Source organism: Asparagus officinalis, chromosome 6 (assembly GCF_001876935.1).
Source record: "Asparagus officinalis chromosome 6, Aspof.V1, whole genome shotgun sequence".
NCBI classification, from domain to species: Eukaryota; Viridiplantae; Streptophyta; class Magnoliopsida; order Asparagales; family Asparagaceae; genus Asparagus; species Asparagus officinalis.
In genome coordinates this window covers 44,694,444-44,722,298 of record NC_033799.1, presented here as the reverse complement: position 1 = coordinate 44,722,298, position 27,855 = coordinate 44,694,444, and the positions used below count along the sequence as shown (strand labels likewise).

The window sequence follows — 27,855 nt, the reverse complement described above, 5'->3', positions numbered from 1 at the left end:
AAACAACTTGGTAGTGATGTGGCCTAATCTTGTCCATACATCTATATTGGAGTTGGTGAAGGGTGGTTGAGGCTCTATCTTCGAGGTGTGATGTAGGGTCAAGATTAGGCCACATCACTACCAAGTTGTTTGGAGCAACTTGGTACCAAGTTTCTCCATTTTTCTCATATATATATAAATGAGAAAAATGGAGAAACTTGGTACCAAGTTGCTCCAAGCAACTTGGTAGTGATGTGGCCTAATCTTGTCCCTACATCTATATTGGAGTTTGTGAAGGGTGGTTGAGGCTCTATCTTCGAGGTGTGATGTAGGGTCAAGATTAGGCCACATCACTACCAAGTTGTTTTAAGCAACTTGGTACCAAGGTTCTCCATATTTCTCTCTCTATATATATATATATATGTATATGTATATATACGTACGTACGTATGTATGTATGTATATATAAGTTAAATAACTTCCAAACTGAAGTACATTTTTCTTAGAAATACTAACAAAGTAAATGAAGAAAATAACCATTACGGCATTACCAGTTCCTTGAGTCTCTCTCTCTTGATTAGCTCTCTAACAGGATGATATGCTGCTGTAGTGCAGAGATTCTGCTCCCAACAAATTAAACGGCTTTAGTTAGTACCAAACTGACAGCTTAATCATCATAGAGTAGAAAGAAAAGTACAATCTCAGACCTTGAGATCACTACCACTGTATCCTTCTGTCATGACTGCTAGTTCCTTATAATCAAGTCCTTCTTCAACTTTTTCTTTCGAAAAGAGAGTCCTCAAAATTGATTCTCTGTTCTCCACCGATGGTAGGCCAACCATTATTCTGCTCAACAGAATACAATTTGAGCTGAAGGAAACTGTATTAAACCTAAGTATAAAAATCTAACGAACCTGCGCTCAAATCTCCTAATAATTGCTTCATCAAGGTCAAATGGTCTGTTAGTTGCAGCAAGAACAAGGATTCTTTCCTCAGGCTTTGTTAATAGCCCATCCCACTGAGTCATGAATTCATTCTTAATTTTCCGCATCGCCTCATGTTCTCCAACCCTAGTTCTCTGTCCAAGCATGCTATCAACCTCATCCACAAAAATTATAGTAGGGGAAATCTTTGCAGCCAGTGTAAACAAAGCTCTGACATTTTTCTCATCTTCACCAAACCACTTAGATGTTATAGCAGACATTGAGGCGTTAATAAAACTCGCTCCAGCTTCATATGCAATGGCTTTCGCCAACATTGTCTTTCCTGTTCCAGGAGGACCGAAAAGTAAAATTCCTCTGCACGGTTTAAGGAGACCTCCTTTAAAGAGGTCAGGTCTGCGGAGTGGAAGCATGACAAGCTCTTGAAGAGATTCCTTTATATCATCTAAGGCCCCTATGTCATCAAATGTCACTCCAATTTCACTGGCTGGGATAACCTCAGGTCTAATGCGCTTCTCAAATTCATTGTCTGGAACAACCTCCTATTAAATACATGGAAATAAGTTAGCCAATGGGACAAACTCAAGAATTCTATTAAAAGAGCGAAGTAGTAATAGGAAGTTTTTTGTTGTAGTAGAACGTAATACACTTAGTAGCAATAATAAAATTAATAGTTTGTGGTAGTACTACAACTACCACCCACACAACTATACTACTACCAACAGAGTACTAATGGCCTAAATAGGTTGCGGACTGGCAGGTGTTTCTCCTATCAGCAACTTCTTGCATATTATTTACAGCTGTCATATGTTATATTCAGAACCTAATAACAATTTAGGCAAGAATAATAGTAGAGGTTTTAGTTCCCGTTGTGATAAACTTTTTTATTAGCCTTTGGTTCTGTCAAAAAGTACTTGGATGAATGAAAGAGCTCGGAATACGATTTTGCTTAATCTCTTTGTTCACATTATGCCCATTGCCCCATGATCAATGCAATCCTGTCACATCGATCAGTTTGATTGCATGCACATAAACGGAGAAGCAATACACGGATAAAGTTCATATGACATGCAACTATTAGGAGGATTTGAGCCAAAGTCATTTACTATTTAATAGTTGGAATACAGTCATTCAAGGTATTCCAGAACATAATCAATAATATATATTTTTAAATACAATAATTATCATGCATTTCTATCACCTTCTCAGTAGGGTAGCTCAAGTCTAATAGTTCAAGCATTACATAAATACTACATCCAACATGCAAACCAGTTAATTCCTATGTAATCGTCAATGAAAACATCAAAAAATATACCACAAACTTTCAAAACTATAGAAAAACAGCACCAAGTATAGGAAATTGTTGCTAGTGGCAGTTCATATCTTGAATAAAAGATCTAATTGATATAAAACGGATGCATTAATGGAGAAGCTGGACCAGCAGAAAGAGGGTTTTTGACTTGCAACGAAGAATGGGTCATACCTCCCAACCCGTAGGTCAGAATGGGACAAAAAGTATGTAAATGTCGTGTATTTTTTCAAGAGGAGCCAACCAAACCCACCTAGGTTTGGTTTGCCCTCGTCCATTTTGCACCTCCGGCTTAAGAGATACTAAGTGGTGATTCAATGTAGATGCTACATCTTGGAACTAAGCTAATTTTGGGGTGGCTTTGTGATAATGGAGCCAACCAGGAAAAATTAACAATGCAAAGACCAATGCACCAATTGTGGTACAAAAGAGTTGTAATTCACTAGTTAATCCAGAGGCTGACCAAATCTGAAAAATCACTGAGGTTATTTGTATTCCTCGGAAACCACGGCTCGCATTAGCATTTAATATTTCTTGACCCATATCAGACTTTGTGTCAGTTTTTTGCTATTTTGATATGAGCCAATTTTGATTAAGAAACAAACCAGTCTGATCTCAGATTTGACCAATTAGTTTCTTCAATCATAAGGAGTCTTTTTAGGGTAGTTTTGATACTTTCGATTTCTGGTAATTTCTGTTCTAGTAGCATCTACTTTGTTTTTCAATTTAAGCTTTACTTTTTTATTAATAAAATTCCTCTTTTATATTACTTCATGGATTTGAGGTTGTCTCCTCGTGGATTCGAAATTGTTCTTCGTGGATTTGTAGAATAGAGTTCCCCTAGGTGGATTCCAAGGTTTTCTTCTACACCGCGTCGCTAATCTATCAGCCCACTAAGTTCATATGGTTAACATAGAAGATACAAAGTACAGAACGGAAAATTTGTGCAGAGCATGTCACGTACGAAGCACATGACAATTTACCTTAAGCATCAGAGCTTAGTGAAGAAGGGATCATAATAGTTTTCTCTAATAAAAAGGCATATGGTAGACTTGTGCCAAACACCCCAAATTTCATGGCATCTCCGTGAAATTTATTCAAAAAAGAAACTTACTGGTGCTTTTGGAGGTGGAGGTGCACCAGTACCATCATCCTTGCTTACTGGAGCTGACTTTTCTGTTTCTGTTTTGTTATTGGATCCTGGACCTTCAGCTTTAGAAGCTTCAGCTTTAGAAGCTTCAGCTTTAGGAGATTCAGCTTTTGCTACAGATATTGCAACAGCAGCAGCATCTCCTTTCCCAGACTATATAGATAAAAAGAAACGAGGTATAAATACACAAATGTTTAAATAAAATTGCATTTGGGCAAGTGAGAATGTAACCGCACACCTTTGTGGGCTCAACAGTTGCTGCCTCCTTTTGATTACTCTTCTTGTTATGCTTACTTTGAAATATACTCAATCCATGTGACAAACTGTTAGAAAGAGAAAGATCATAAAAACAAATAGGACGTAAACCAAATATAAAAAAATGGGGTAGAGCTGTCACAGCATCCAACCTCTCCGTAGATATAATAAGCTTTCCATTTCTGTACTCGGGATTCTTTGTTTTCATCAAATGATAAGTAACTGCTGAAACCACGATTTCCTCAATGTATTTACTGAGAACAATAGTATCTGACAGGCATATTGAAGCCAGATCATCACAATCAAGATCATTTGCTGCAAGAACCTCTGTGATGTGGTTTCTATTATCCTGATATTGCATTGTTTTCATATCTTCTTCCAACTGGGTTTTCCAACTAACGTGGCATTTCTCATCTTCTGGAGGCTTGATCTCAATATTATAGGGGAACAAAAGAGAGAGTCTCTCATCTACTTCTCCACTGTCGCCATCTTCTTTCACCATCCTTGAACCGAGTATCAACACTCGCCCAGAGAGTTTCTGAAGCATTTTTTGGAACAACGAATATATCCTTTGGGATCGAAGCAGAAGATTATCAATATCTCTTACGTATAGGACTATGGGACTGCTTTTTGACACGGTAACAAGAACCTGAACATCAATGTACACACCAATCAGTTATGAGTGAGCATAATCTGTATACTCTAGGCATAGTTTCCGAAAGCTAATCTGAGATAACTTGGTCGCATAAACATCTAAGGTTACATGCCCAAAAAATAAACAAAGGAAGGTACCTTGTATAATGATTGGATAAGAAGCTTCTCATCGAAAGGCCAGCTTCCTGTGCGTCTCAGTTGAGCTGAATCATACAGGAGCTATAAGGACAACAGTATCATGGTTGATATAAATAAGTAATTACATTGGAAAACTTTCAAAGATGTGACCAACAATAATTTTCTCAAGTTATTCACAGTTTCCCGCAAGAAGAAATAAACAAAGAATAACCAAAGAAGCTTTTAAATGAGCATTTTATTTGTGTTCTATCTTCAATCACACGTTGATATCTGTTGCCAGCTAATTCACCCCGAAGTTGTGAAAAAGACAATAAATTGGTAAATCACTGTCAATAAACCAGAGCAAAGATGGCCCCTCTTAACATCTTGGCGTTCAACAATTACGCTGTACAAGTAAATCTACTCCATCTAATATACATATTCAGTTGTTTGCTTAATATTGAGATCACCATTTATGTGCTGGTCTCAACTTTCTCTACGAAGTCCATTATTCTTTCTAGTTAAGATCAATCTTTCTAGAAGCTAAGTGAATCTTCAACATATATTGAGAACCAATTTGACCCAAAAGTCTGAGCTCTTAGGAATTCACCCCAACTTACTGCAAGTCGATCACTCTTTCTAATATATCTGATAAAGGATTATACTCATATATTACTGATTGTTGGTCAAAAACATCAAGCCACAAAGGAGCAGCCACCCTTTGTTAAAAAACAAAATGCACCGAAAGAGAGGATAGCCACCATTGTTGACAAATCATGAAGAGTGGCAGCAGGTGTTGACAAAAAAAGAGTGATGGCTCTTTTTCGGTGATTGACAGAGCTCTTTTTCGGTGATTGACAGAGAGGGAGATTTGAAGCCTATAAAGCTCTCTCCCCTCTCTTCCTCTGAGAAAGGTGCAAGGAGTATCCGAAGCAATCCTTGACAGAGCCACTTGAGTGAGAGCAAAAACAAAAGAGAGCCTACCAAAATTTTGTATGTACGTTGTATTTGAGAGATTGATATAGTGAAAGCCCCCTCTTGCCTGTTAGTTTGGGGGTGGATACCAACCTCCATGTCCGGCGAGGAGCTCCGACGAGCTCCGACGAAGCTCGAAGCCCAGGCGAGGTTGTCGACGACCTGACGCAGGCGAAGTCGACGGAGAACCCCCAGGCGAACGCTGACCTGACCTTGGCGTTTTGGCGGCTCGAGCTCTGCGTTCGCCTCCCCCTTTCAGCTCTGCGTTCGTGCGAAGATGGCGTCGAAGCGACCTCTGCGTTCGGCTCGAAGCTGGCGTCGAAGCGACCTCTGCGTTCGTGCGAAGCTGGCGTCGAAGCGTCGCCTGGCTACAGGCCTGTCGCCGGCTCATCCATCAATTCCGCCATAAAAGAAAACCCCAGCCTAGGTTGTTCCGGTGGCCGAAGCTTCCCCCTCTCCTCGGATTTCTCGGGCGGCGAAGCCACGCAAAACGCAGTCGCGTTTCCCAATTAAATGCACACCAGTGATTTCATTCACTTCTCCAGCTCTCAAATTGATTTTGAGGGGAATTAAGAAGTGGGATTTAAAAAGACAGACGCAGAAATAGAAAATAAAAAGAGGGATATTTAATTTGTGGGGTATTCTATTCTCAGGGTAGAATGAAAGGTTCATTTACCCTTCTGATTATTAACACTGTAGCTACATGTTATTTGAGAAATCTCAGTTTAGGCGATTTGCCTCTTGATTGTATTTCTGTGATTAATAAGAAATTATCTGTGTGGCTCCCGAGGACGTAGGCAGTTGCCGAACCTCGTTAAATCTTGTGTACTGTTCTCTATTCTGCGTTTCTGTTGCATTAGGGGTTTAGGCGTTAAATTCCCAACAACTGGTATCAGAGCGTGAAACGATCTAGAACAAGTCAGATTCAAGTGGGAGCCATGGCCACAGATGAGGCAAAAATGAGACTTGAGAAATTTGATGGAACAGATTTCGGATTCTGGAAAATGCAGATAGAGGATTATCTGTATCAGAAAAATCTGTATCAACCACTATCGGGGAAGAAGCCAGATTCTATGAAGGAAGAAGAGTGGAACCTTCTAGATAGACAAGCCCTCGGAGTTATCAGATTGACGTTGACTCGCAATGTTGCGTTCAACATAGCGAAGGAGAAGACCACGGCAGGTCTTATGCCAGCTCTCTCAAATATGTATGAGAAGCCATCAGCCGCAAATAAAGTTCATTTAATGCGGCGGTTATTCAATCTGAAAATGGCGGAAGGCGCGTCAGTAGCACAACACCTCAATGAACTTAATACGGTTACAACCCAATTGAGTTCAGTTGAGATTGAGTTTGATGAAGAAGTTCGGGCGTTGATATTGTTGTCTTCCCTACCAGAGAGTTGGAACGCTACAGTCACGGCAGTGAGTAGCTCATCGGGAAAGAAAAAGTTGAAGTTCGGCGACGTTCGTGATTTGGTTCTCAGTGAGGAGATCCGACGGAGAGAAACGGGTGAAGCTACAACCTCTTCAGTATTGCATACAGAGTCAAGAGGTAGAAATTCAACCAGAGGAAACGGACGAGGAAAATCAAACTTCAGAGGTAGATCAAAGGACAGGAGGTCCAAATCAAGGAATCCAAGCAACAGCTCGAAGGCTATCGAGTGTTGGAATTGTGGAAAGACCGGGCATTACAAGAATCAGTGCAAGAGTGCACAGAAGGAGAAGGAGGCGAAGGCAGAGGTGAATGTCACCTCCACTTCAGGAGGAGACGACGCATTGATATGCTCTTTGGAGAGCAAGGAGGAATCTTGGGTGTTAGATTCAGGAGCGTCGTTCCATGCTACCTCTCAGAAAGAATTCTTCGAGAAGTATACCCCCGGAAATCTTGGATACGTATATCTTGGTGATGATCAACCATGTGCTATTGTGGGCAAAGGCGTGGTGAAAATTAAGTTGAACGGGTCAGTATGGGAGCTGAAGGATGTCAGGCATATTCCCGACCTGAGAAAGAATTTAATATCCGTAGGCCAGTTGGCTGGCGAAGGATACACCACAACCTTCCATGGAGATGATTGGAAGATCTCAAAGGGCGCAATGACGATTGCCCGAGGCAAGAAGACTGGTACCCTGTATATGACAGCAGGTGCACGTTGTTTGATCTCAGTTGCAGCAGGCAATGAGACTTCAAAGCTGTGGCACCAGAGACTCGGTCATATGAGTGAAAAGGGGATGAAAATCATGCACACAAAGGGGAAACTCCCAGGACTGCAGTCAGTGGAGATGGATATGTGTGAAGAATGTATACTTGGAAAGCAGAAGAGAGTCAGCTTTCAGACAAGTGGCAGAACCCCCAGGAAGCAGAAGCTAGAGCTCGTTCACTCAGATGTTTGGGGACCAACAACCACCGCGTCCATTGGTGGAAAACACTACTTCGTGACTTTTATCGATGATCACTCTCGGAAAGTGTGGGTCTACTTTCTGAAGCATAAGTCAGAAGTATTTGAAGCTTTCAGGAGATGGAAAGCTATGGTCGAGAATGAGACCGGTCTGAGAATAAAGAAGCTCAGGACCGACAATGGCGGTGAGTATGAAGACACCGGATTCAAGAAGTTCTGCTATGAGCACGGGATCAGAATGGAGAGAACCGTGCCCGGCACGCCTCAGCAAAATGGTGTAGCTGAGCGGATGAACCGAACGTTGACGGAGAGAGCCAGAAGCATTCGAGTACAGTCAGGCCTACCGAAGCAGTTCTGGGCAGAAGCGGTCAACACAGCAGCTTACTTGATCAACCGAGGTCCATCGGTTCCATTGGAGCACAGAATACCAGAGGAGGTATGGTGCGGAAAGGAGGTAAAACTCTCACATCTAAAAGTTTTCGGTTGTGTAGCTTACGTGCATATTAGTGATCAAGGCAGGAATAAGCTTGATCCCAAGTCAAAGAAATGCACTTTCATCGGCTATGGTGAAGATGAGTTCGGCTACCGCATTTGGGACAACGAAAACAAGAAGGTGATCCGGAGCAGAGATGTGATATTCAACGAGAAGGTGATGTACAAGGACATGCACAAGACTGACGACTCAGAGAGCGAGTCCACATTTATAGATGCAGATGATGTCCCGAGTAACCTCTCGGAAGAACCCAATGCAGAGGGTCCTCAGCAAGAAGAGCCTGTTGGACAAGATGGTGCGCAGGAGCCCGACGCACCAGCTCCGATATTAAGAAGATCTTCTCGTCCTCCTGTACCCAACAGGAGATACATGAACTATCTGTTGTTGACAGATGGTGGGGAGCCTGAAAGCTTTGATGAAGCTTGTCAGTGTGGAGATGCGAGCAAGTGGGAGCTTGCAATGAAAGATAAGATGAAGTCTTTCATATCAAACCAGACGTGGGAACTAGCTGAGTTGCCCACGGGTAAGAAGGCACTCCACAACAAATGGGTGTACCGGGTGAAAGAGGAGCAGGATGGTTCCAGGAGATATAAAGCCCGATTGGTTGTCAAAGGTTTCCAGCAGAAGGAAGGAATTGACTACACCGATATTTTCGCTCCCGTGGTGAAGCTAAATACTATCAGGACCGTGATGAGTATTGTAGCAATTGAAGATCTTCATCTCGAGCAGTTAGACGTGAAGACGGCGTTTCTTCACGGAGATCTAGAAGAGGAGATATACATGCACCAGCCAGAAGGTTTCTCAGAAGAAAAGAAGAAGAACCTGGTGTGCAGACTCAAGAAGAGCTTGTATGGCCTGAAACAAGCCCCAAGGCAGTGGTACAAGAAGTTTGACGGCTTCATGCACAAGGAAGGTTTCCAGAAGTGCAACGCCGACCACTGTTGCTACTTCAAAAGATATCAGTCCAGCTATATCATCCTACTGCTGTATGTTGATGATATGTTGGTTGCAGGAGCAGATATGAAAGATATCAAGAGTTTGAAGCAGCAGCTGTCAAAGGAGTTTGACATGAAGGACTTGGGTCCAGCGAAGAAGATCCTTGGAATGCAAATCACGAGAGATAAGAAGAGAGGTCTCTTGCAGTTATCTCAGACGGAGTACATCAACCGTGTTTTGCAGAGATTCAACATGGGCGACGCCAAGCCTGTGAGCACACCCTTGGCTAGCCATTTTCGTCTGTCGAAGGATCAGTCTCCTCAGTCAGAAGAAGAGAAAGAGAGTATGGCTCAGGTACCTTACGCCTCAGCTATCGGAAGCTTGATGTACGCTATGGTCTGTACGAGACCAGATATTGGCCATGCAGTGGGAGTGGTCAGCCGGTTTATGTCGAATCCAGGAAAAGCTCATTGGGAAGCGGTCAAGTGGATTCTGAGATATCTACGAGGCACCACACAGAAGTGTTTGCACTTTGGTAAGGGAGAGGTAGAAGTGCAAGGGTACGTAGATGCAGACTTTGGAGGTGAAGTTGATCACCGAAGAAGCACCACCGGCTATGTATTCACCGTTGGAAGTACAGCTGTTAGTTGGATGTCACAGGCACAGAAGATCGTTACCCTATCCACTACAGAAGCTGAGTACGTTGCAGTGACTGAAGCCAGTAAAGAGATGATATGGCTTCAAGGTTTGTTGACAGAGCTGGGATTCAAACAGGAGAAGAATGTTTTGCACAGTGATAGCCAGAGTGCGATACACTTGGCGGAAGAATTCAGCATTTCATTCCAGACGAAGCATATTGCGCTTCGGTACCACTTCATCAGATCCCTGTTGGAAGATGACGTATTGAAACTGAAAAAGATTCCAGGAAGTAAGAATCCAGCAGACATGTTAACAAAGACGGTGACAGTTCAGAAATTGGAGTTGTGCGCAACTTCAGTTGGCCTTCATGCATAGATGATGAGGGCGGAGCCACACAGGAGAGGAGTTTGATGGGATAGCCTGTTGACGGCGGTTTGATCTCCAAGTGGGAGATTGTTGGAAACCGGCGAGGAGCTCCGACGAGCTCCGACGAAGCTCGAAGCCCAGGCGAGGTTGTCGACGACCTGACGCAGGCGAAGTCGACGGAGAACCCCCAGGCGAACGCTGACCTGACCTTGGCGTTTTGGCGGCTCGAGCTCTGCGTTCGCCTCCCCCCTTTCAGCTCTGCGTTCGTGCGAAGCTGGCGTCGAAGCGACCTCTGCGTTCGTGTGAAGCTGGCGTCGAAGCGGTCGCTGGCGACAGGCTGTCGCCGGCTCATCCATCAATTCCGCCTATAAAAGAAAACCCCAGCCTAGGGTTTTTCGTGGCCGAAGCTTCCCCCTCTCCTCCGATTTCTCTCGGGCGGCGAAGCCCCAAAACGCAGTCGCGTTTCCCAATTAAATCACAGCAGTGATTTCATTCATCTCCAGCTCTCAAATTGATTTTTGAGGGGAGATTAAGAAGTGGATTAAAAAGAGAGAGAAATAGAAAATTAAAAAGAGGGATTTAATTGTGGGGTATTTATTCTCAAGTGAGAATTGAAAGGGTTCATACCCTTTGATTATTAACACTGTAGCTACAGTGTTTATCAGAGAAATCTCAGTTTTGAGATACGCTCCTAAATTGTAATTTCTTGTTTAATTAATAAGAAATTATCTGTGTGGCTCCCGAGGACGTAGGCAGTTGCCGAACCTCGTAAATCTTGGTGTAAAACGATCTAGAACAAGTCAGATTCAAGTGGGAGCCATGGCCACAGATGAGGCAAAAATGAGACTTGAGAAATTTGATGGAACAGATTTCGGATTCTGGAAAATGCAGATAGAGGATTATCTGTATCAGAAAAATCTGTATCAACCACTATCGGGGAAGAAGCCAGATTCGATGAAGGAAGAAGAGTGGAACCTTCTAGATAGACAAGCCCTCGGAGTTATCAGATTGACGTTGACTCGCAATGTTGCGTTCAACATAGCGAAGGAGAAGACCACGGCAGGTCTTATGGCAGCACTCTCAAACATGTATGAGAAGCCATCAGCCGCGAACAAAGTTCATTTGATGCGGCGGTTATTCAATCTGAAAATGGCGGAAGGCGCGTCAGTAGCACAACACCTCAATGAACTCAACACGGTCACAACCCAATTGAGTTCAGTTATGTATGAGAAGCCATCAGCCGCGAACAAAGTTCATTTGATGCGGTGGTTATTCAATCTGAAAATGGCGGAAGGCGCGTCAGTAGCACAACACCTCAATGAACTTAATACGGTTACAACCCAATTGAGTTCAGTTGAGATTGAGTTTGATGAAGAAGTTCGGGCGTTGATATTGTTGTCTTCCCTACCAGAGAGTTGGAACGCTACAGTCACAGCTGTGAGTAGCTCGTCGGGAAAGAAAAAGTTGAAGTTCGGCGACGTTCGTGATTTGGTTCTCAGTGAGGAGATCCGACGGAGAGAAACGGGTGAAGCTACAACCTCTTCAGTATTGCATACAGAGTCAAGAGGTAGAAATTCAACCAGAGGAAACGGACGAGGAAAATCAAACTACAGAGGTAGATCAAAGGACAGGAGGTCCAAATCAAGGAATCCAAGCAACAGCTCGAAGGCTATCGAGTGTTGGAATTGTGGAAAGACCGGGCATTACAAGAATCAGTGCAAGAGTGCACAGAAGGAGAAGGAGGCGAAGGCAGAGGTGAATGTCACCTCCACTTCAGGAGGAGACGACGCATTGATATGCTCTTTGGAGAGCAAGGAGGAATCTTGGGTGTTAGATTCAGGAGCGTCGTTCCATGCTACCTCTCAGAAAGAATTCTTCGAGAAGTATACCCCCGGAAATCTTGGATACGTATATCTTGGTGATGATCAACCATGTGCTATTGTGGGCAAAGGCGTGGTGAAAATTAAGTTGAACGGGTCAGTATGGGAGCTGAAGGATGTCAGGCATATTCCCGACCTGAGAAAGAATTTAATATCCGTAGGCCAGTTGGCTGGCGAAGGTTATACCACGACCTTCCATGGAGATGATTGGAAGATCTCAAAGGGCGCAATGACGATTGCCCGAGGCAAGAAGACTGGTACCCTGTATATGACAGCAGGTGCACGTTGTTTGATCTCAGTTGCAGCAGGCAATGAGACTTCAAAGCTGTGGCACCAGAGACTCGGTCATATGAGTGAGAAGGGGATGAAAATCATGCACACAAAGGGGAAACTCCCAGGACTGCAGTCAGTGGAGATGGATATGTGTGAAGAATGTATACTTGGAAAGCAGAAGAGAGTCAGCTTTCAGACAAGTGGCAGAACCCCCAGGAAGCAGAAGCTAGAGCTCGTTCACTCAGATGTTTGGGGACCAACAACCACCGCGTCCATTGGTGGAAAACACTACTTCGTGACTTTTATCGATGATCACTCTCGGAAAGTATGGGTCTACTTTCTGAAGCATAAGTCAGAAGTATTTGAGGCTTTCAGGAGATGGAAAGCTATGGTCGAAAATGAAACCGGCCTGAGAATAAAGAAGCTCAGGACCGACAATGGCGGTGAATATGAAGACACCGGATTCAAGAAGTTCTGCTATGAGCACGGGATCAGAATGGAGAGAACCGTGCCCGGCACGCCTCAGCAAAATGGTGTAGCTGAGCGAATGAACCGAACGTTGACGGAGAGAGCCAGAAGCATTCGAGTACAATCAGGCCTACCGAAGCAGTTCTGGGCAGAAGCGGTCAACACAGCAGCTTACTTGATCAACCGAGGTCCATCGGTTCCATTGGAGCACAGAATACCAGAGGAGGTATGGTGCGGAAAGGAGGTAAAACTCTCACATCTAAAAGTTTTCGGTTGTGTAGTTTACGTGCATATTAGTGATCAAGGCAGGAATAAGCTTGATCCCAAGTCGAAGAAATGCACTTTCATCGGCTATGGTGAAGATGAGTTCGACTACCGCATTTGGGACAACGAAAACAAGAAGGTGATCCGGAGCAGAGATGTGATATTCAACGAGAAGGTGATGTACAAGGACATGCACAAGACAGATGACTCAGAGAGCGAGTCAATATTTGTAGATGCAGATGATGTCCCGAGTAACCTCTCGGAAGAACCCAATGCAGATGGTCCTCAGCCAGAAGAGCCTGTTGGACAAGATGGTGCGCAGGAGCCCGACGCACCAGCTCCGATATTAAGAAGATCTTCTCGTCCTCCTGTACCCAACAGGAGATACATGAACTATCTGTCAACGACAGATGGTGGGGAGCCTGAAAGCTTTGATGAAGCTTGTCAGTGTGGAGATGCGAGCAAGTGGGAGCTTGCAATGAAAGATGAGATGAAGTCTCTCATATCAAACCAGACGTGGGAACTAGCTGAGTTGCCCACGGGTAAGAAGGCACTCCACAACAAATGGGTGTACCGGGTGAAAGAGGAGCAAGATGGTTCCAGAAGATATAAGGCCCGGCTAGTTGTCAAAGGTTTCCAGCAGAAGGAAGGAATTGACTACACCGATATTTTCGCTCCCGTGGTGAAGCTAAATACTATCAGGACCGTGATGAGTATTGTAGCAATTGAAGATCTTCATCTCGAGCAGTTAGACGTGAAGACGGCGTTTCTTCACGGAGATCTAGAAGAGGAGATATACATGCACCAGCCAGAAGGTTTCTCAGAAGAAAAGAAGAAAAAGAACCTGGTGTGCAGACTCAAGAAGAGCTTGTATGGCCTGAAACAAGCCCCAAGACAGTGGTACAAGAAGTTTGACGGCTTCATGCACAAGGAAGGTTTCCAGAAGTGCAACGCCGACCACTGTTGCTACTTCAAAAGATATCAGTCCAGCTATATCATCCTACTGCTGTATGTTGATGATATGTTGGTTGCAGGAGCAGATATGGAGGATATCAAGAGTTTGAAGTAGCAGTTGTCAACGGAGTTTGACATGAAGGACTTGGGTCCAGCTAAGAAGATCCTTGGAATGCAAATCACGAGAGATAAGAAGAGAGGTCTCTTGCAGTTATCTCAGACGGAGTACATCAACCGTGTTTTGCAGAGATTCAACATGGGCAACGCCAAGCCTGTGAGCACACCCTTGGCCAGCCATTTTCGTTTATCGAAGGATCAGTCTCCTCAGTCAGAAGAAGAGAAAGAGAGTATGGCTCAGGTACCTTACGCCTCAGCTATCGGAAGCTTGATGTACGCTATGGTCTGTACGAGACCAGACATTGGCCATACAGTGGGAGTGGTCAGCCGGTTTATGTCGAATCCAGGAAAAGCTCATTGGGAAGCGGTCAAGTGGATTCTGAGATATCTACGAGGCACCACACAGAAGTGTTTGCACTTTGGTAAGGGAGAGGTAGAAGTGCAAGGGTACGTAGATGCAGACTTCGGCGGCGAAGTTGATCACCGAAGAAGCACCACCGGCTATGTATTCACCGTTGGAACTACAGCTGTTAGTTGGATGTCACAGGTACAGAAGATCGTTACCCTATCCACTACAGAAGCTGAGTACGTTGCAGTGACTGAAGCCAGTAAAGAGATGATATGGCTTCAAGGTTTGTTGACAGAGCTGGGATTCAAACAGGAGAAGAATGTTTTGCACAGTGATAGCCAGAGTGCGATACACTTGGCGAAGAATTCAGCATTTCATTCCAGAACGAAGCATATTGCGCTTCGGTACCACTTCATCAGATCCCTGTTGGAAGATGACGTGTTGAAACTGGAAAAGATTCCAGGAAGTAAGAATCCAGCAGACATGTTAACAAAGACGGTGACAGTTCAGAAACTGGAGTTGTGCGCAACTTCAGTTGGCCTTCATGCATAGATGATGAGGGCGGAGCCACACAGGAGAGGAGCTTGATGAGATAGCCTGATTGACGGCGGTTTGATCTCCAAGTGGGAGATTGTTGGAAAGAGGTGTAGATCAAACCTCATTTCAGATGAGGAGCGCCGGCGAGGAGCTCCGACGAGCTCGATGTCGTCGCGGGCGGAGCTGGAGGCGTAGCCCAGGTGAGATTCGACGGCAGCGCAGGCGAGCTTTTGCTCTGCGTTCGAATCTCCGGATAGCTCTGCGTTCGCCCCCCAGAACTCTGCGTTCGCTCATCTCTGCGTTTGTTCGACCTCTGCGTTCGGCTCGAACTTGGCGTCGAAGCGGATGCTGGCGACAGGCTGTCGCCAGCCCTCCCCCATCGCCTATTTAAACCCCCCCCATCAAGCTAGGGTTTCGGTGCAGAGCCTTCCCCCTTCTCCGTTTGTTCTTCCCTGGCGGCGGCGGAAAACCCCCAAATCGCAGCTGCGATTTTGTGACCGTGCGATGTCGTACGATCCCAGAATTTGAGCAGAACTGATTGAACTCACCACTGCAGAACTCTAAGCCATTATCTGTTCGGAGACGTTTAATCTTCTTTCCAGTTTGATTCTCAACAAGTACTTTCCACTTCTTGAAAGTTTCGAACACCTCGCTTTTGCGCCTGAGAAAGTAAACCCAAACTTTCCTGGAAAAATCATCAATAAACGTTAGAAAATAAAGAGCACCACCTTTGGATGGAACCTGAGCAGGTCCCCATAAATCTGAATGGATGTAGTCGAGAGTGCCCTTCGTCGTATGTGAGCCAGTCGAGAAGCTGACCCGAGTTTGCTTCCCAAACACACAATGCTCACAGAAATCCAGTGATGATGTATGATCACCACAGAGTAAGCCACGTTTACTCAAAATAGTCATCCCCTTCTCACTCATGTGGCCTAAGCGCATGTGCCACAACTGAGTAGTGTCTCTATCAGCATCAGAAGACACACCTGCAGAGCCTGTCACCGTACTACCTTGGAGAACATAAAGACTGTTCACCTTACTACCTTTCATCACAACCAATGAACCCTTAGTAACTCTAAGAGCTCCACCTTCGCCAGTGTAAGAACACCCAATAGAATCCAAAGAACTCAAAGAAATCAAATTTTTCTTTAAGTCTGGGATGTGTCTCACATCTGATAAAGTTCTCACTATCCCATCGTGACACCGGATGCGAACTGTACCAATGCCAACTGTCTTGCAAACTGCATTGTTGCCCATCAAAACTGATCCACCACTTATAGATCTGTAAGTAGTGAACCAATCTTTATTTGGACACATATGAAAAGACGCTGATGAAATTTGTCCCTTGGATACTGCCGTTGTTACTGAGACGGTTCTTGCAGTATGTCCCTTGGATGGCCGTTCCGATAGAGAATGGATCTTGGATACAGGTGCGTCTTTTCATATGTGTCCAAATAAAGATTGGTTCACTACTTACAGATCTATAAGTGGTGGATCAGTTTTGATGGGCAACAATGCAGTTTGCAAGACAGTTGGCATTGGTACAGTTCGCATCCGGTGTCACGATGGGATAGTGAGAACTTTATCAGATGTGAGACACATCCCGGACTTAAAGAAAAATCTGATTTCTTTGAGTTCTTTGGATTCTATTGGGTGTTCATACACTGGCGAAGGTGGAGCTCTTAGAGTTACTAAGGGTTCATTGGTTGTGATGAAAGATAGTAAGGTGAACAGTCTTTATGTTCTCCAAGGCAGTACGGTGACAGGCTCTGCAGGTGTGTCTTCTGATGCTGATAAAGACACTACTCAGTTGTGGCACATGCGCTTAGGCCACATGAGTGAGAAGGGGATGACTATTTTGAGTAAACGTGGCTTACTCTGTGGTGATCATACATCATCACTGGATTTCTGTGAGCATTGTGTGTTTGGGAAGCAAACTCGGGTCAGCTTCTCGACTGGCTCACATACGACGAAGGGCACTCTCGACTACATCCATTCAGATTTGTGGGGACCTGCTCAGGTTCCATCCAAAGGTGGTGCTCTTTATTTTCTGACGTTTATTGATGATTTTTCCAGGAAAGTTTGGGTTTACTTTCTCAGGCGCAAAAGCGAGGTGTTCGAAACTTTCAAGAAGTGGAAAGTACTTGTTGAGAATCAAACTGGAAAGAAGATTAAACGTCTCCGAACAGATAATGGCTTAGAGTTCTGTAATGGTGAGTTCAATCAGTTCTGCTCAAATTCTGGGATCGTACGACATCGCACGGTCAGGCAAACTCCTCAGCAAAACGGGGTGGCAGAACGCATGAATAGAACGTTGATGGAGAGAGCTAGGTGTATGCTCTCAAACTCTGGCTTGGATAAAGGCTTCTGGGCTGAAGCTGTTAACACAGCTTGTTACTTGGTGAATCGGTCTCCTTCTACAGCCATTGAACACAAGACTCCAAATGAGGTATGGTCAGGTAAACCAAATGACTATTCAAATTTAAAGGTATTTGGATGTCCCGCTTACTATCATGTTAGAGAGGGTAAGCTTGAGCCTAGAGCTAAGAAATGCATATTTATTGGTTATGCTGATGGCGTTAAAGGCTATCGTTTGTGGAGTCTTGAACCTGATTCTCCTAAATTCATTATTAGTAGAGATGTTACTTTTAATGAAAGATATATGCTTGATCATGGGAAGGTTTCTGTTGAGTCTACAGGAAATGTAGAGAAGACCATGGATAAGGTGGAGCTTCAGGTGGAGCTCGAGGGAGAGACGTCTCAAAAGTCGTCTATAAAATTTGCTCCTACAGCTGTAGAAGAGCAACATGATTCAGGCTCAGATGTTGATGATGCTGAGACTGAAGAACCTTATTCCATAGCCACTGGCAGAGAGAGGAGACAGATCAAACCTCCTCAAAGATATGCACATGCTGAATTAGTGGCGTATGCTCTTACGACAGCTGAAGAGATGAGTATTCAAGAGTCATCAAACTTTACTGAAGCTGTCTCATGCGGAGAATCTGGACGTTGGGCCACAGCTATGACAGAAGAACTCGAGTCACTCTACAAGAATCAGACTTGGGATTTGGTGCAATTACCTAAGGGTAAAAGGGCAATTGGATGCAAGTGGATTTTTAAGAAGAAAGAAGGGATCCCAGGGGTTGAAGATGCTAGATTCAAAGCACGGTTGGTGGCTAAGGGTTATAGACAAAAGGAGGGGAATTGACTATGATGAAGTTTTCTCTCCGGTTGTGAAGCATACCTCCATCCGTGTATTGCTTGCCATGGTTGCTCTATTTGATCTGGAGCTTGAGCAGCTTGATGTGAAGACTGCATTTTTACATGGTGAACTTGAGGAGACTATCTACATGTCTCAGCCAGAGGGATACTTCGTAGAAGGTAAAGAAGATCAATTTTACAGATTGAAGAAATCTTTGTACGACCTGAAGCAATCTCCCAGACAGTGGTACAAGAGGTTTGATAATTTTATGCTTAGTCATGGGTACTCAAGAAGTACTTATGATAGTTGTGTGTACTACATGCATCTAGGAGATGATTCTTTTATTTATCTTCTATTATATGTCGATGACATGCTTATTGCTGCTAAGAACATGTCGCAGATTCTTATTTTGAAGAAACAACTCAGTGATGAGTTTGAGATGAAAGATCTTGGTGCAGCAAAGAAGATCTTAGGTATGGAGATCAGGAGGGACAGGAAAGCTGGAACATTATATCTCTCACAGAAGAGTTATATTGAAAAGGTACTTGAACGCTTTGGGATGAATAAGGCCAAGCCCGTTACGACTCCTTTAGCTCCTCACTTTAGGCTCTCGGCTTTAGATTCACCTACAAGTGAGAACGAGAAGAAGGAGATGTCCCGAGTTCCATACTCTAATGCAGTGGGTAGCATAATGTATGCTATGATTTACACTCGTCCAGACATTGCTCAGGCAGTCAGTGTAGTGAGCAGATACATGGCTCAACCAGGGAAGGCACACTGAGAGACAGTGAAGTGGATCCTTCGGTATCTCAGGGGTACCTCAGATTTGGGTTTAGTTTTTAATAGCAGTACTTTGGGAACCTCAGTTGTTGGTTTTGTAGATTCTGACTATGCAGGTGATCTCGATAAAAGGAGATCTTTGACTGATTATCTTTTTACTCTTTCTGGCTCAGCTATTAGTTGGAGATCAACTCTACAGTCGACAGTTGCTTTGTCTACTACAGAGGTAGAATACATGGCAGCAGTAGTCGTGAGGGTGCTTGGACTACAGCAGGAGGCTAGTTCAGTTGTATTTTGCGACAATCAGAGCGCAATACATCTAAGCAAAAACTCAGCACATCATGAGAGGACAAAGCATATTGATGTCAGATATAATTTCATTCGTGAGGCAACTGCTGAAAGAAACATCACGATGAAGAAGATTGGTACTGCAGATAACCCAGCTGACATGTTGACCAAACCGATCCCGGTCTTCAAGTTCAAGCACTGCTTGAATTTGGGAGGCATTCGCAGTTGTTAGCCAGCCCCGTTTGGGGCATTGTTTGCAAGAGGGGGTCGAGTTTCACTTGTTCTATTATGAAGTGTACTCTCACGTTTAGTTTGGTTGGTGTCGGCTCAGTTTTGGGCAAACGTTCGCCGAGGTGGAGATTGTTGGTCAAAAATATCAAGCCACAAAGGAGCAGCCACCCTTTGTTGAAAAACAAAATGCACCGAAAGAGAGGATAGCCACCATTGTTGACAAATCATGAAGAGTGGCAGCAGGTGTTGACAAAAAAAAGAGTGATGGCTCTTTTTCGGTGATTGACAGAGCTCCTTTTCGGTGATTGACAGAGAGGGAGATTTGAAGCCTATAAAGCTCTCTCCCCTCTCTTCCTCTGAGAAAGGTGCAAGGAGTATCCGAAGCAATCCTTGACAGAGCCACTTGAGTGAGAGCAAAAACAAAAGAGAGCCTACCAAAATTTTGTATGTACGTTGTATTTGAGAGATTGATATAGTGAAAGCCCCCTCTTGCCGTGGACGTAGATCAATTTGATCGAACCACGTAAATATTATGTTTGTGATTGTCTCTCTATTCTCTGGTTTAGTGGGTCATTTTACCCAACACTGATAAGGGATAATACTCATATATTAAGTCCCAAAAATCTCCCCATTATTTGTGAATGTATCTCAATTATCCAATAGAAACCATACGCCCCTCCAAAAGAAGAAAAGGGCAATCAATGCAGGGAACCATTTGTTATCCGGGCTAAACCTGTCTTTTCTCTAGGACGTTAATGCCTAGCGGCCAAAAGGTTCAAGTCCTGGTTTAGCTACTTCAAAAACCTATCTGAACCTATCAGACAAAGAGAAGGAAAACCCACCCATATCCCATTAAAATGAAAAACAGTGTCTGTGTATCATGGAAAACAATACATCAATCTAAATAAATCAACCAATGAAATGAATAAATATTGAAACGCTTATTTATTTCGATCATAATTATTTCCGATAAAAGTGACAAAGGATAGATGTCACTCTTACTCTTTTTTGGCCAAAATTTGACCCATTATGGAAATTATTGCATATATTTATACTTCATAAATAATTGTAATTATCTTTTAGCAAAATAAAGTAATTTCTTAGTTATACTGGTTATGTGGATAATAAGACGTGATATAGTGGTAAATGGTGGAGTTTGAGTGATTGCTTTTCCAGGTTTTGGATGGAGATACAGCCATTAAACCAAAAAGTGAACAGAACAAAGTTATCTTTCTTCAAGCTCAACAGTGATTAATAGGTTATTGAGACATATTTTATCTGATTTACATTGGTCCGATATTTGTAGTGCCCAAACCTTACTCCTCCACTTCCATATTGACTCTGTGCTGTGCCTGAATCATTTTCACATATATATTTCTATCAAATCCATTTCATCATTGATTTGAGAGGGATGTGTATAATAGTAATATGAAAATAAATTTCTACATTTCCAAGTATCTTTGTCCATTTTAAAAATCTCCAGTAGTCTGTCCCACCTTTTTCTTCATAAATTACTTTTGGAAATTATCTTGAGAACTTAATTAGGAGATCAAGGACTAGAAGTTTGGGATAAGTTTTTAGAACTCCATCTTCAGAATCTGACTTTTCATGAAAAATATCAATAATAATAATAATAATAAAGACTTGAACTCGGTATTATCTATCAGACAGGTGCATTTAAGCTGGATTCAACTAACAGCTTATTGTGCTCAACATACCAACTAATGCAGAACGACAACAGTCATGCTTGACTCACTGGTAAAGTGGGGGTTTGGGCGATGTGTTATGAGATGAGGCTAAGGCCATTTTGTGAAATGATCGAACCTATACTCTTAATTAAATACCTTTACCCCTTTCTACAGTAAACTTTACAATGATGAACGGGTAAGAATAATGATATTGTTTGTAGACAGAGTGGATATGCATGCAGATCTCATTGTGCCCTAGAAAGAACATGGAGAAAGTGAGATGAGGTAGATCACTTCCATACTATTCAAAATGACTATCACTTCCATACTATTCAAAATGACTAACTATCACTTCCATACTATTCAAAATGACTAACTATTCTTAGGAGCATCATGCATCTGTTTATTTGAAGCTTGGGTTTGCCTAGCAAAGGTATGAGATAGGTTTCTGCCCAACATTGGGAAAAAAATAAAATAAAATGAATAGACAGATATATGTTTAAATATTCTGGGACTCATGACCCAAATAGGGTTAGATATTGAGTTAACTTGGGTTCAAGTTGATTAGCCGAGTCCATCTCCATTCATGGGTTTTCGCAACACAAAAAATATGAACAATTTACGGCCTTGTAAGGGGGGGAGGAATCCCCAACTCTCTTCATCCAAGGAAATTGAGCACTCCGATGTACATATAAGAGATTTCATGGTTCTGACCAAGGGTGGAGCTACGTATTTTAAAAATTTCTTTATTTTGAAAAGGAACAGTCCAAGAAGGTTACTTGTCTTACCTACAGCTTCTTCTGCTCTACATGGAACTGTTCAAGTCCTGCATAAATTTGGATTTGTGCATATAGTGTAGAGCATAGAGGTGGTGCAAACTAGAGTTTCCAATACATCAACTAGCAGCACCTCGTATTGGACAGCTAAATATAAAGGTGAAACTTGACATAAATCCAGAAAATGAAACAAAAAATACTAAAAAGATATAATTTCCTTCCATTGGATTCATGAACTGTGTTCTATTATCAGACAGTGTCAAACCCCTTATCCAGAAGTTGATATTATCAGACAGTGCCAAACCCCTTATCCAGAAGCTGACAAATATCACCCAGCCTATTGAATTCTGAAAAACAAAGCACAAATACCCGTATTGCCAGATGGGGAATGTGACATGAGGCTACTCATATCAGCTGAGGCATTCCTTCGTAGCCTCGGCACACTGCTTTCAACTTCTGAATTCCTAAAAAACAAACACATGCACCAAAAAGTAGTAGTCCATAATCAAGTTCACCATGGAATAATAATAAATCTAATTATGTGTTAGTATGGAAACAAGGGGCAGCCCTGACCTCATATCAAAACTACTTCTCTGCCTCTGCAGTGTTCCTGAAAAGAGTTTCTAGAATCAATAAAAAGGCACATTCAAAAAAGAAAAAACCGAGCATCAACACTATCCAAATTTTTATCAAGGCATTTAAATAATTCCTTAAACTTTGTAAATAATTGCTAAAACTTGTACAATCCCATTGTAGTTTGTAATAACCTGTAACGCTCATATTCTAATTCAGGCTTCAGAAAGTAAATTGACAAGTCCCACATATGACATATAAAAAATATGCATACATATAGACTTTCGAACAAGCAGCAGTTGCATGTACATATGCAGAATTCCACAACCTAAACAAATTTATATGGACATACTAAATGTTATGTGACTAAAATATGATCATCTAACTCTGATGGTAAACCGAAAAAAGTAGAACTTAGATATTATGAACAAAAAAAAAATCATGAAGACATGGTACAGAGTTACACGACTTCAGTACAGTTATCTGAGTCTGATGGTATGAAGTGAATGAAACAACCATGACAGAGTATATAATCCACAGAGACATGCTGTCAAACAAAAGAAAATTAGTAAATAACAATAAAGAAATGATTTTCGTTACATAATACACTGATATTTTTCATTCAGTTCAAGGTACTCCATTAGAACTATGACCATTAGCAAATATTTCATAGACAAGAAACAACAATTTTCTGCCAAGGTGCTAGACCTCCATAGACTTTACTCTGAGTCTGAGTCACACAATCATGATGAGGCAGTCAAGTTTATAAAATATTTTTGTAAAATAAATGATGACTGGAAATTGTCTTTGTCACCGAGTTAGATTATGGGTTAATTACAGAAAACCCCTATGAACTTTTGGGGAGTTGTAGTAAACCCCAATCAAATTTTTTTTGTTAGACTAAACTCCCCTGAACTTTGGAGCTATTGCACATAACCTCATGAACTGTTTTATTTCATTAATCTTACCTGAAAATTTATCTTTGATAATCCCCATATTAGCACCATTAACTCTAAGGTTTCACCGGTAAGCACAAGACAAAAAAAGAAGACGAAAAATCCATCTTAGTCCCCAAATTACCCTTTAATTAAAAAGGAAAATAGGTAAATTTTTGGTATTAAGATATCATCTTTTTCTTGGCACATACTTCCCACATGAGATGTTAGAATAAATGGTGATAATTAGGATATTAAATAAGAAGTTTTCAAGTGAGATTTAGTGAAATAAAACAATTCAAGGGTTATGTGCAACAAATCCTAAAATTCAAGGGGGTTTAGCGTAATAAAGAAAAAGTTGATGGGGCTTACTGCTACTCCCCAAAAGTACATGGGGGTTTTTCTGTAATTAACCCTTAATTTTATATTGAAGCAACAGGAAAAAGAAAGCAATCGCGTGATAAAGCCAAAGGACATCATGAATCAAGTATATAAACTACAGGTATCCATTCAAAAATACCTCTTTGTCCCTCCCTCTGGGAAAACATAGAAAAAGATTCCAGTAAACCAGACATCCGTTCAAGCGTTGTCTCCGAGATGGATCTTTTAAATGACTACAAAAGAAGAGTTCAGCGCTCAAGAAATAAACAAAAACATATAAATGTCACTTTTATAAGATGAGTAGTGAAATTAGTTTTAGAGAAGCTGTGAGTAACTGGATTCATATCAACTGTAACTTTCTGCATGCATATGAGCCAACAAATGTAGGTCTAGGAAACACATTGACAGCTCAAATATATCTTCTTTAAAAAATCTGTAAACTATAGAGTACCATCCAGTTGACTACTTAAAACTCTGTAAACAAGTCTACTTAAAACTATGTAAACGAGTCCAGAAACAGATTGAATTAATCCAACAGAGACAGATGACAAAAAAAATCAGAAACTAAACAAGGGACATCATTTCCACTTATTGGAGTCTTACAGAACTTTTGTTGGCAGCACCGAATTTGCCTTGTATCTGTAATAGAATGTTCGCTCTTTCAGTTATTATTTTAGAGATGCAAAACAAAATGCAAGTTTATCAACTTACCCTAAGTGTAAAATCGGTAACATCAAGTAGTAACAACTTAGCGCCAAAGTAGTGAGCTAGACCCTTTGCAAGCATCTGCTGGTATGATTCTTCACAAAAAGATCAGCTAGTCGTTAGCATGTAGTACAAGAGAGAAATATAAACATCAAATGTTTTGAGACAGCAGGAACCTATCATATATATGATGTTTTCCCAGATGATCTACCTGCAGGGCCAGAGAGCAAGATAGTCTGACTTGCTGGAGAAAGATTCCGCATGTGCTTGGAAAAGTCTGCATGTTGCAAGTGCACAAAAGCTGCACTTGTCAGTATAACACGAGTCTGCTCACTGTCAAATCACGAGATTGCAAGGCTTCAGAAAAAAATAATTTAATGTGAAACAGTGAAGATACTAAACCTCTTTTATGATTGAACATGGATAGAAAAATATCTGATGAAATTTTCAATATTCTCAATATATTGAACTTATTGGCGTAGTCAGTATCAAAGGACTGTTTAAGGATTGCCAGAGAGATGCGAACAGGTATTCCAGATTTTATGCATAAGAGGGCCTATCACATGTTTTACAAATTGGGACTTGCAGCAGGCTGCTTCCGCCCACTATTTCAACTTCATTTTGAATAAAATTGTAAAGCATAAAAAAAGATGCATGTTTCTTCTATGCTTTTCAACTGGGCACAGCATAACTGTCGCTGCGAATGTATTCCCAGCATTTCTGTTAAGCACCCAAAACGTTGTGAAAATTCCCTAGAAGGTCACACACAACTCAAGCACAGAAATACGGAGAAGAAAGACGTGAAGATATGTGGTTCAGTTTTTGACCTACATCGACGGGCAAAGGGGGAGTGGAACGCTGATCCAGAGTAGCTAAGGTCCGATATCCGGCACCACCCACCCGTGCGATTGCTGAAAATCGACACGATGGATACTTGTGCTGAATTGCCACAAGTCCAAATGGGTGATGAGAATTTCAACAATTTTGGATTGAGATAGGACTTAAGTCCACACTCAACCCCTTCACTCGAAAACGCTTGTGAGGAATTCAAAGCTGAAGCTCTCTCAAACGCATACCCCAATTACACCCCAAATCTCACATACAATCTCAAGTGACTCTCTAAAATTTGTAGAGAAAACTAAATAAGAGAGCACAAACTTTACATAAGCCATAAGGGCTACTTATAGGACATACTAATCCACGTTGTAATTGAGGAGTCTAATATCAATCAAACGGAAGTAAATCCAACAGCAACGCTTGCACTAGGATTTTGCTCTCAGCCTACCATGCAAATCCTATTCAGAATATGTATTTGAGTATTCCAATAACAAATCTCCATCTTGACTCCAACACAAAGAAATACCCCACTCCAAACTAGCTCTCCCAACCTCCTCCAAAAGCCCGAAAGCACATCAAGTGCAGCATATACCAATCAAACCAAACAATTTGAACCTGGCAATTGGAAGAAGTTTCTTCAACATATCAAGTGGACTATCCACAGTAGCAATCTTCTCCAGAAGAATAGAGTCATGGGTTCAGCAATGTCCTGGACTAAGAGTTCAGCTGATGTCGATATGTTCCATCCTCTTGTGATATCTATTGTTCTTGGTTAGCTCAATAGACGTCATCCCCACTAAGGTCACCAAACGAACCTCTCAACCCCAGAAACTTTCTTACTTTCTCAGTAACTATCATATACACCATAGAAAATGCAATATCTAGCCTGTAAAGTAACTTTTCAACTGATAGCACATGCACCCAACGAAATAAGTAACCAGTAAGTGATGTACCTCCTCTTGTCAAGATCTCCAACATAATCTGAATCAACATATCCAACATGACCATCATTCTTTCTCTCGAACTCCAAACGAGTATCTATCAAAAGCACACTAATAGACAGGTACATACCACATCATAGATGATGATACTATATATTTTGCCTCCTAATCTAATCGTGGCAAAAGTTTATGGATCATGTTTCTTACTTCCATACTACAGTACTGTCAAATATAGTCTGGTATTAGGTAGTATATAATCTTGTATTAGGCAGCATATTCTCTCCCTTAATGTCTACCTTTATTGACACTTTCCATACTAAAAAGTCCTCAATGTATGTAATCATTCTCATATGAAATATCAATCATTCTTTAATTCTTATCATAGTATTAGTCAGATTCTTCATTCTTCGACATTTTCCTCTTTTTTTAATCTTGGGGCTATCGTGGGAACTTCTTCATGCTTCCCCTTGGCATCTTTGGAAACGGCTTCGATCTCAGCTTAGACCTCATCAACGAATAACCTCAGCCCCCACCACCTGCTGACAGCATCAGCCTGCCGCCATACCCACCCACCACAACCAGCCCCTACCCCTTTCGCAAACCACAGCCAACACATCCTCAACTCATCAATGCCAAATCCCCAAAACCGCAACACCACAACCATTCCCACGCCGCTGCAAACATTCCTCCAACTACTGCCGCCAGGGCAACTCCACCCAAACAGCCACCACAACATCCCCATCCTCCTCCTACAATCACCGACGACCGCCCAACAGCATCACACAACCTGCAACCCATCAGCCTGCTGCACCGCACCGCCATCAACGCCACACATAGTGCCACGCTATTTGCACCACCTCTCTCTGCCCGTAGCCCGCTCGTGCTTAACTGCCCCCCACGATCTCCAACAGCAACACCATTGAAGACCTTCGCCACCAAAGCAGGCCCACTGACAACCGCTGCTCAAAGCTCCTGCACTGTCTCTGCCGTCCACGCCAACATCTTTACCTTCACGGCCAACGATGGCAGTCCTTACACAGCCCTGCCAGCGCCTACTCAGCCCACCACCACCTCCATCGATGCTGCCAAACCTTGCAGTCTTAGGACCTTCCACCTGCCTCACGGCCTTCGCACAAACCTTGCCCGTAGACTGCTCGACAAATTTCCTCACCCAAACTTCACATCAGATTCGCACCTGACCCTTGAATATACACCACACGTCAGTCGTCCTCAACTCTCTGATTGTCGTCACTAAGCCAACCTATCCTTCCCTCAGATCTTTCGCATGCCACGCTCCCTCTACTCCGCCTCTCCACTCACCGGACGGCTCAGATTCCCGCCACCGCCACCTCCTCTGCCAAGACCGCACAGTCCGCCCTCTCGCAACCACCACGTGTGACCGCCGATCATCTCTGTTTGCACACAACTCCCACCTACCAATGACGTGCCCACTATGCGTTTAACAAA

At 42.6% G+C, this 27,855-nt stretch overlaps 1 protein-coding gene across 1 annotated transcript in view; it reads right to left on the bottom strand.

The window, feature by feature from the left end:
* The window catches only part of LOC109846113 (putative cell division cycle ATPase), a 42,739-nt gene continuing 15,402 nt past the window's right edge, over positions 519-27,855 (bottom strand). Inside the window, exons 2-14 of the mRNA XM_020415340.1 lie at positions 24,822-24,943; positions 24,617-24,705; positions 24,509-24,544; positions 24,045-24,138; positions 22,590-22,626; positions 22,386-22,480; positions 4,427-4,491; positions 3,787-4,283; positions 3,618-3,702; positions 3,344-3,532; positions 894-1,462; positions 687-825; positions 519-599 (exon numbers count right to left, since the gene is read on the bottom strand). Of these exons, the coding sequence (XP_020270929.1) occupies positions 519-599; positions 687-825; positions 894-1,462; positions 3,344-3,532; positions 3,618-3,702; positions 3,787-4,283; positions 4,427-4,491; positions 22,386-22,480; positions 22,590-22,626; positions 24,045-24,138; positions 24,509-24,544; positions 24,617-24,705; positions 24,822-24,943 (2,098 nt within the window). The remainder of the gene's footprint in view (positions 600-686; positions 826-893; positions 1,463-3,343; positions 3,533-3,617; positions 3,703-3,786; positions 4,284-4,426; positions 4,492-22,385; positions 22,481-22,589; positions 22,627-24,044; positions 24,139-24,508; positions 24,545-24,616; positions 24,706-24,821; positions 24,944-27,855) is intronic.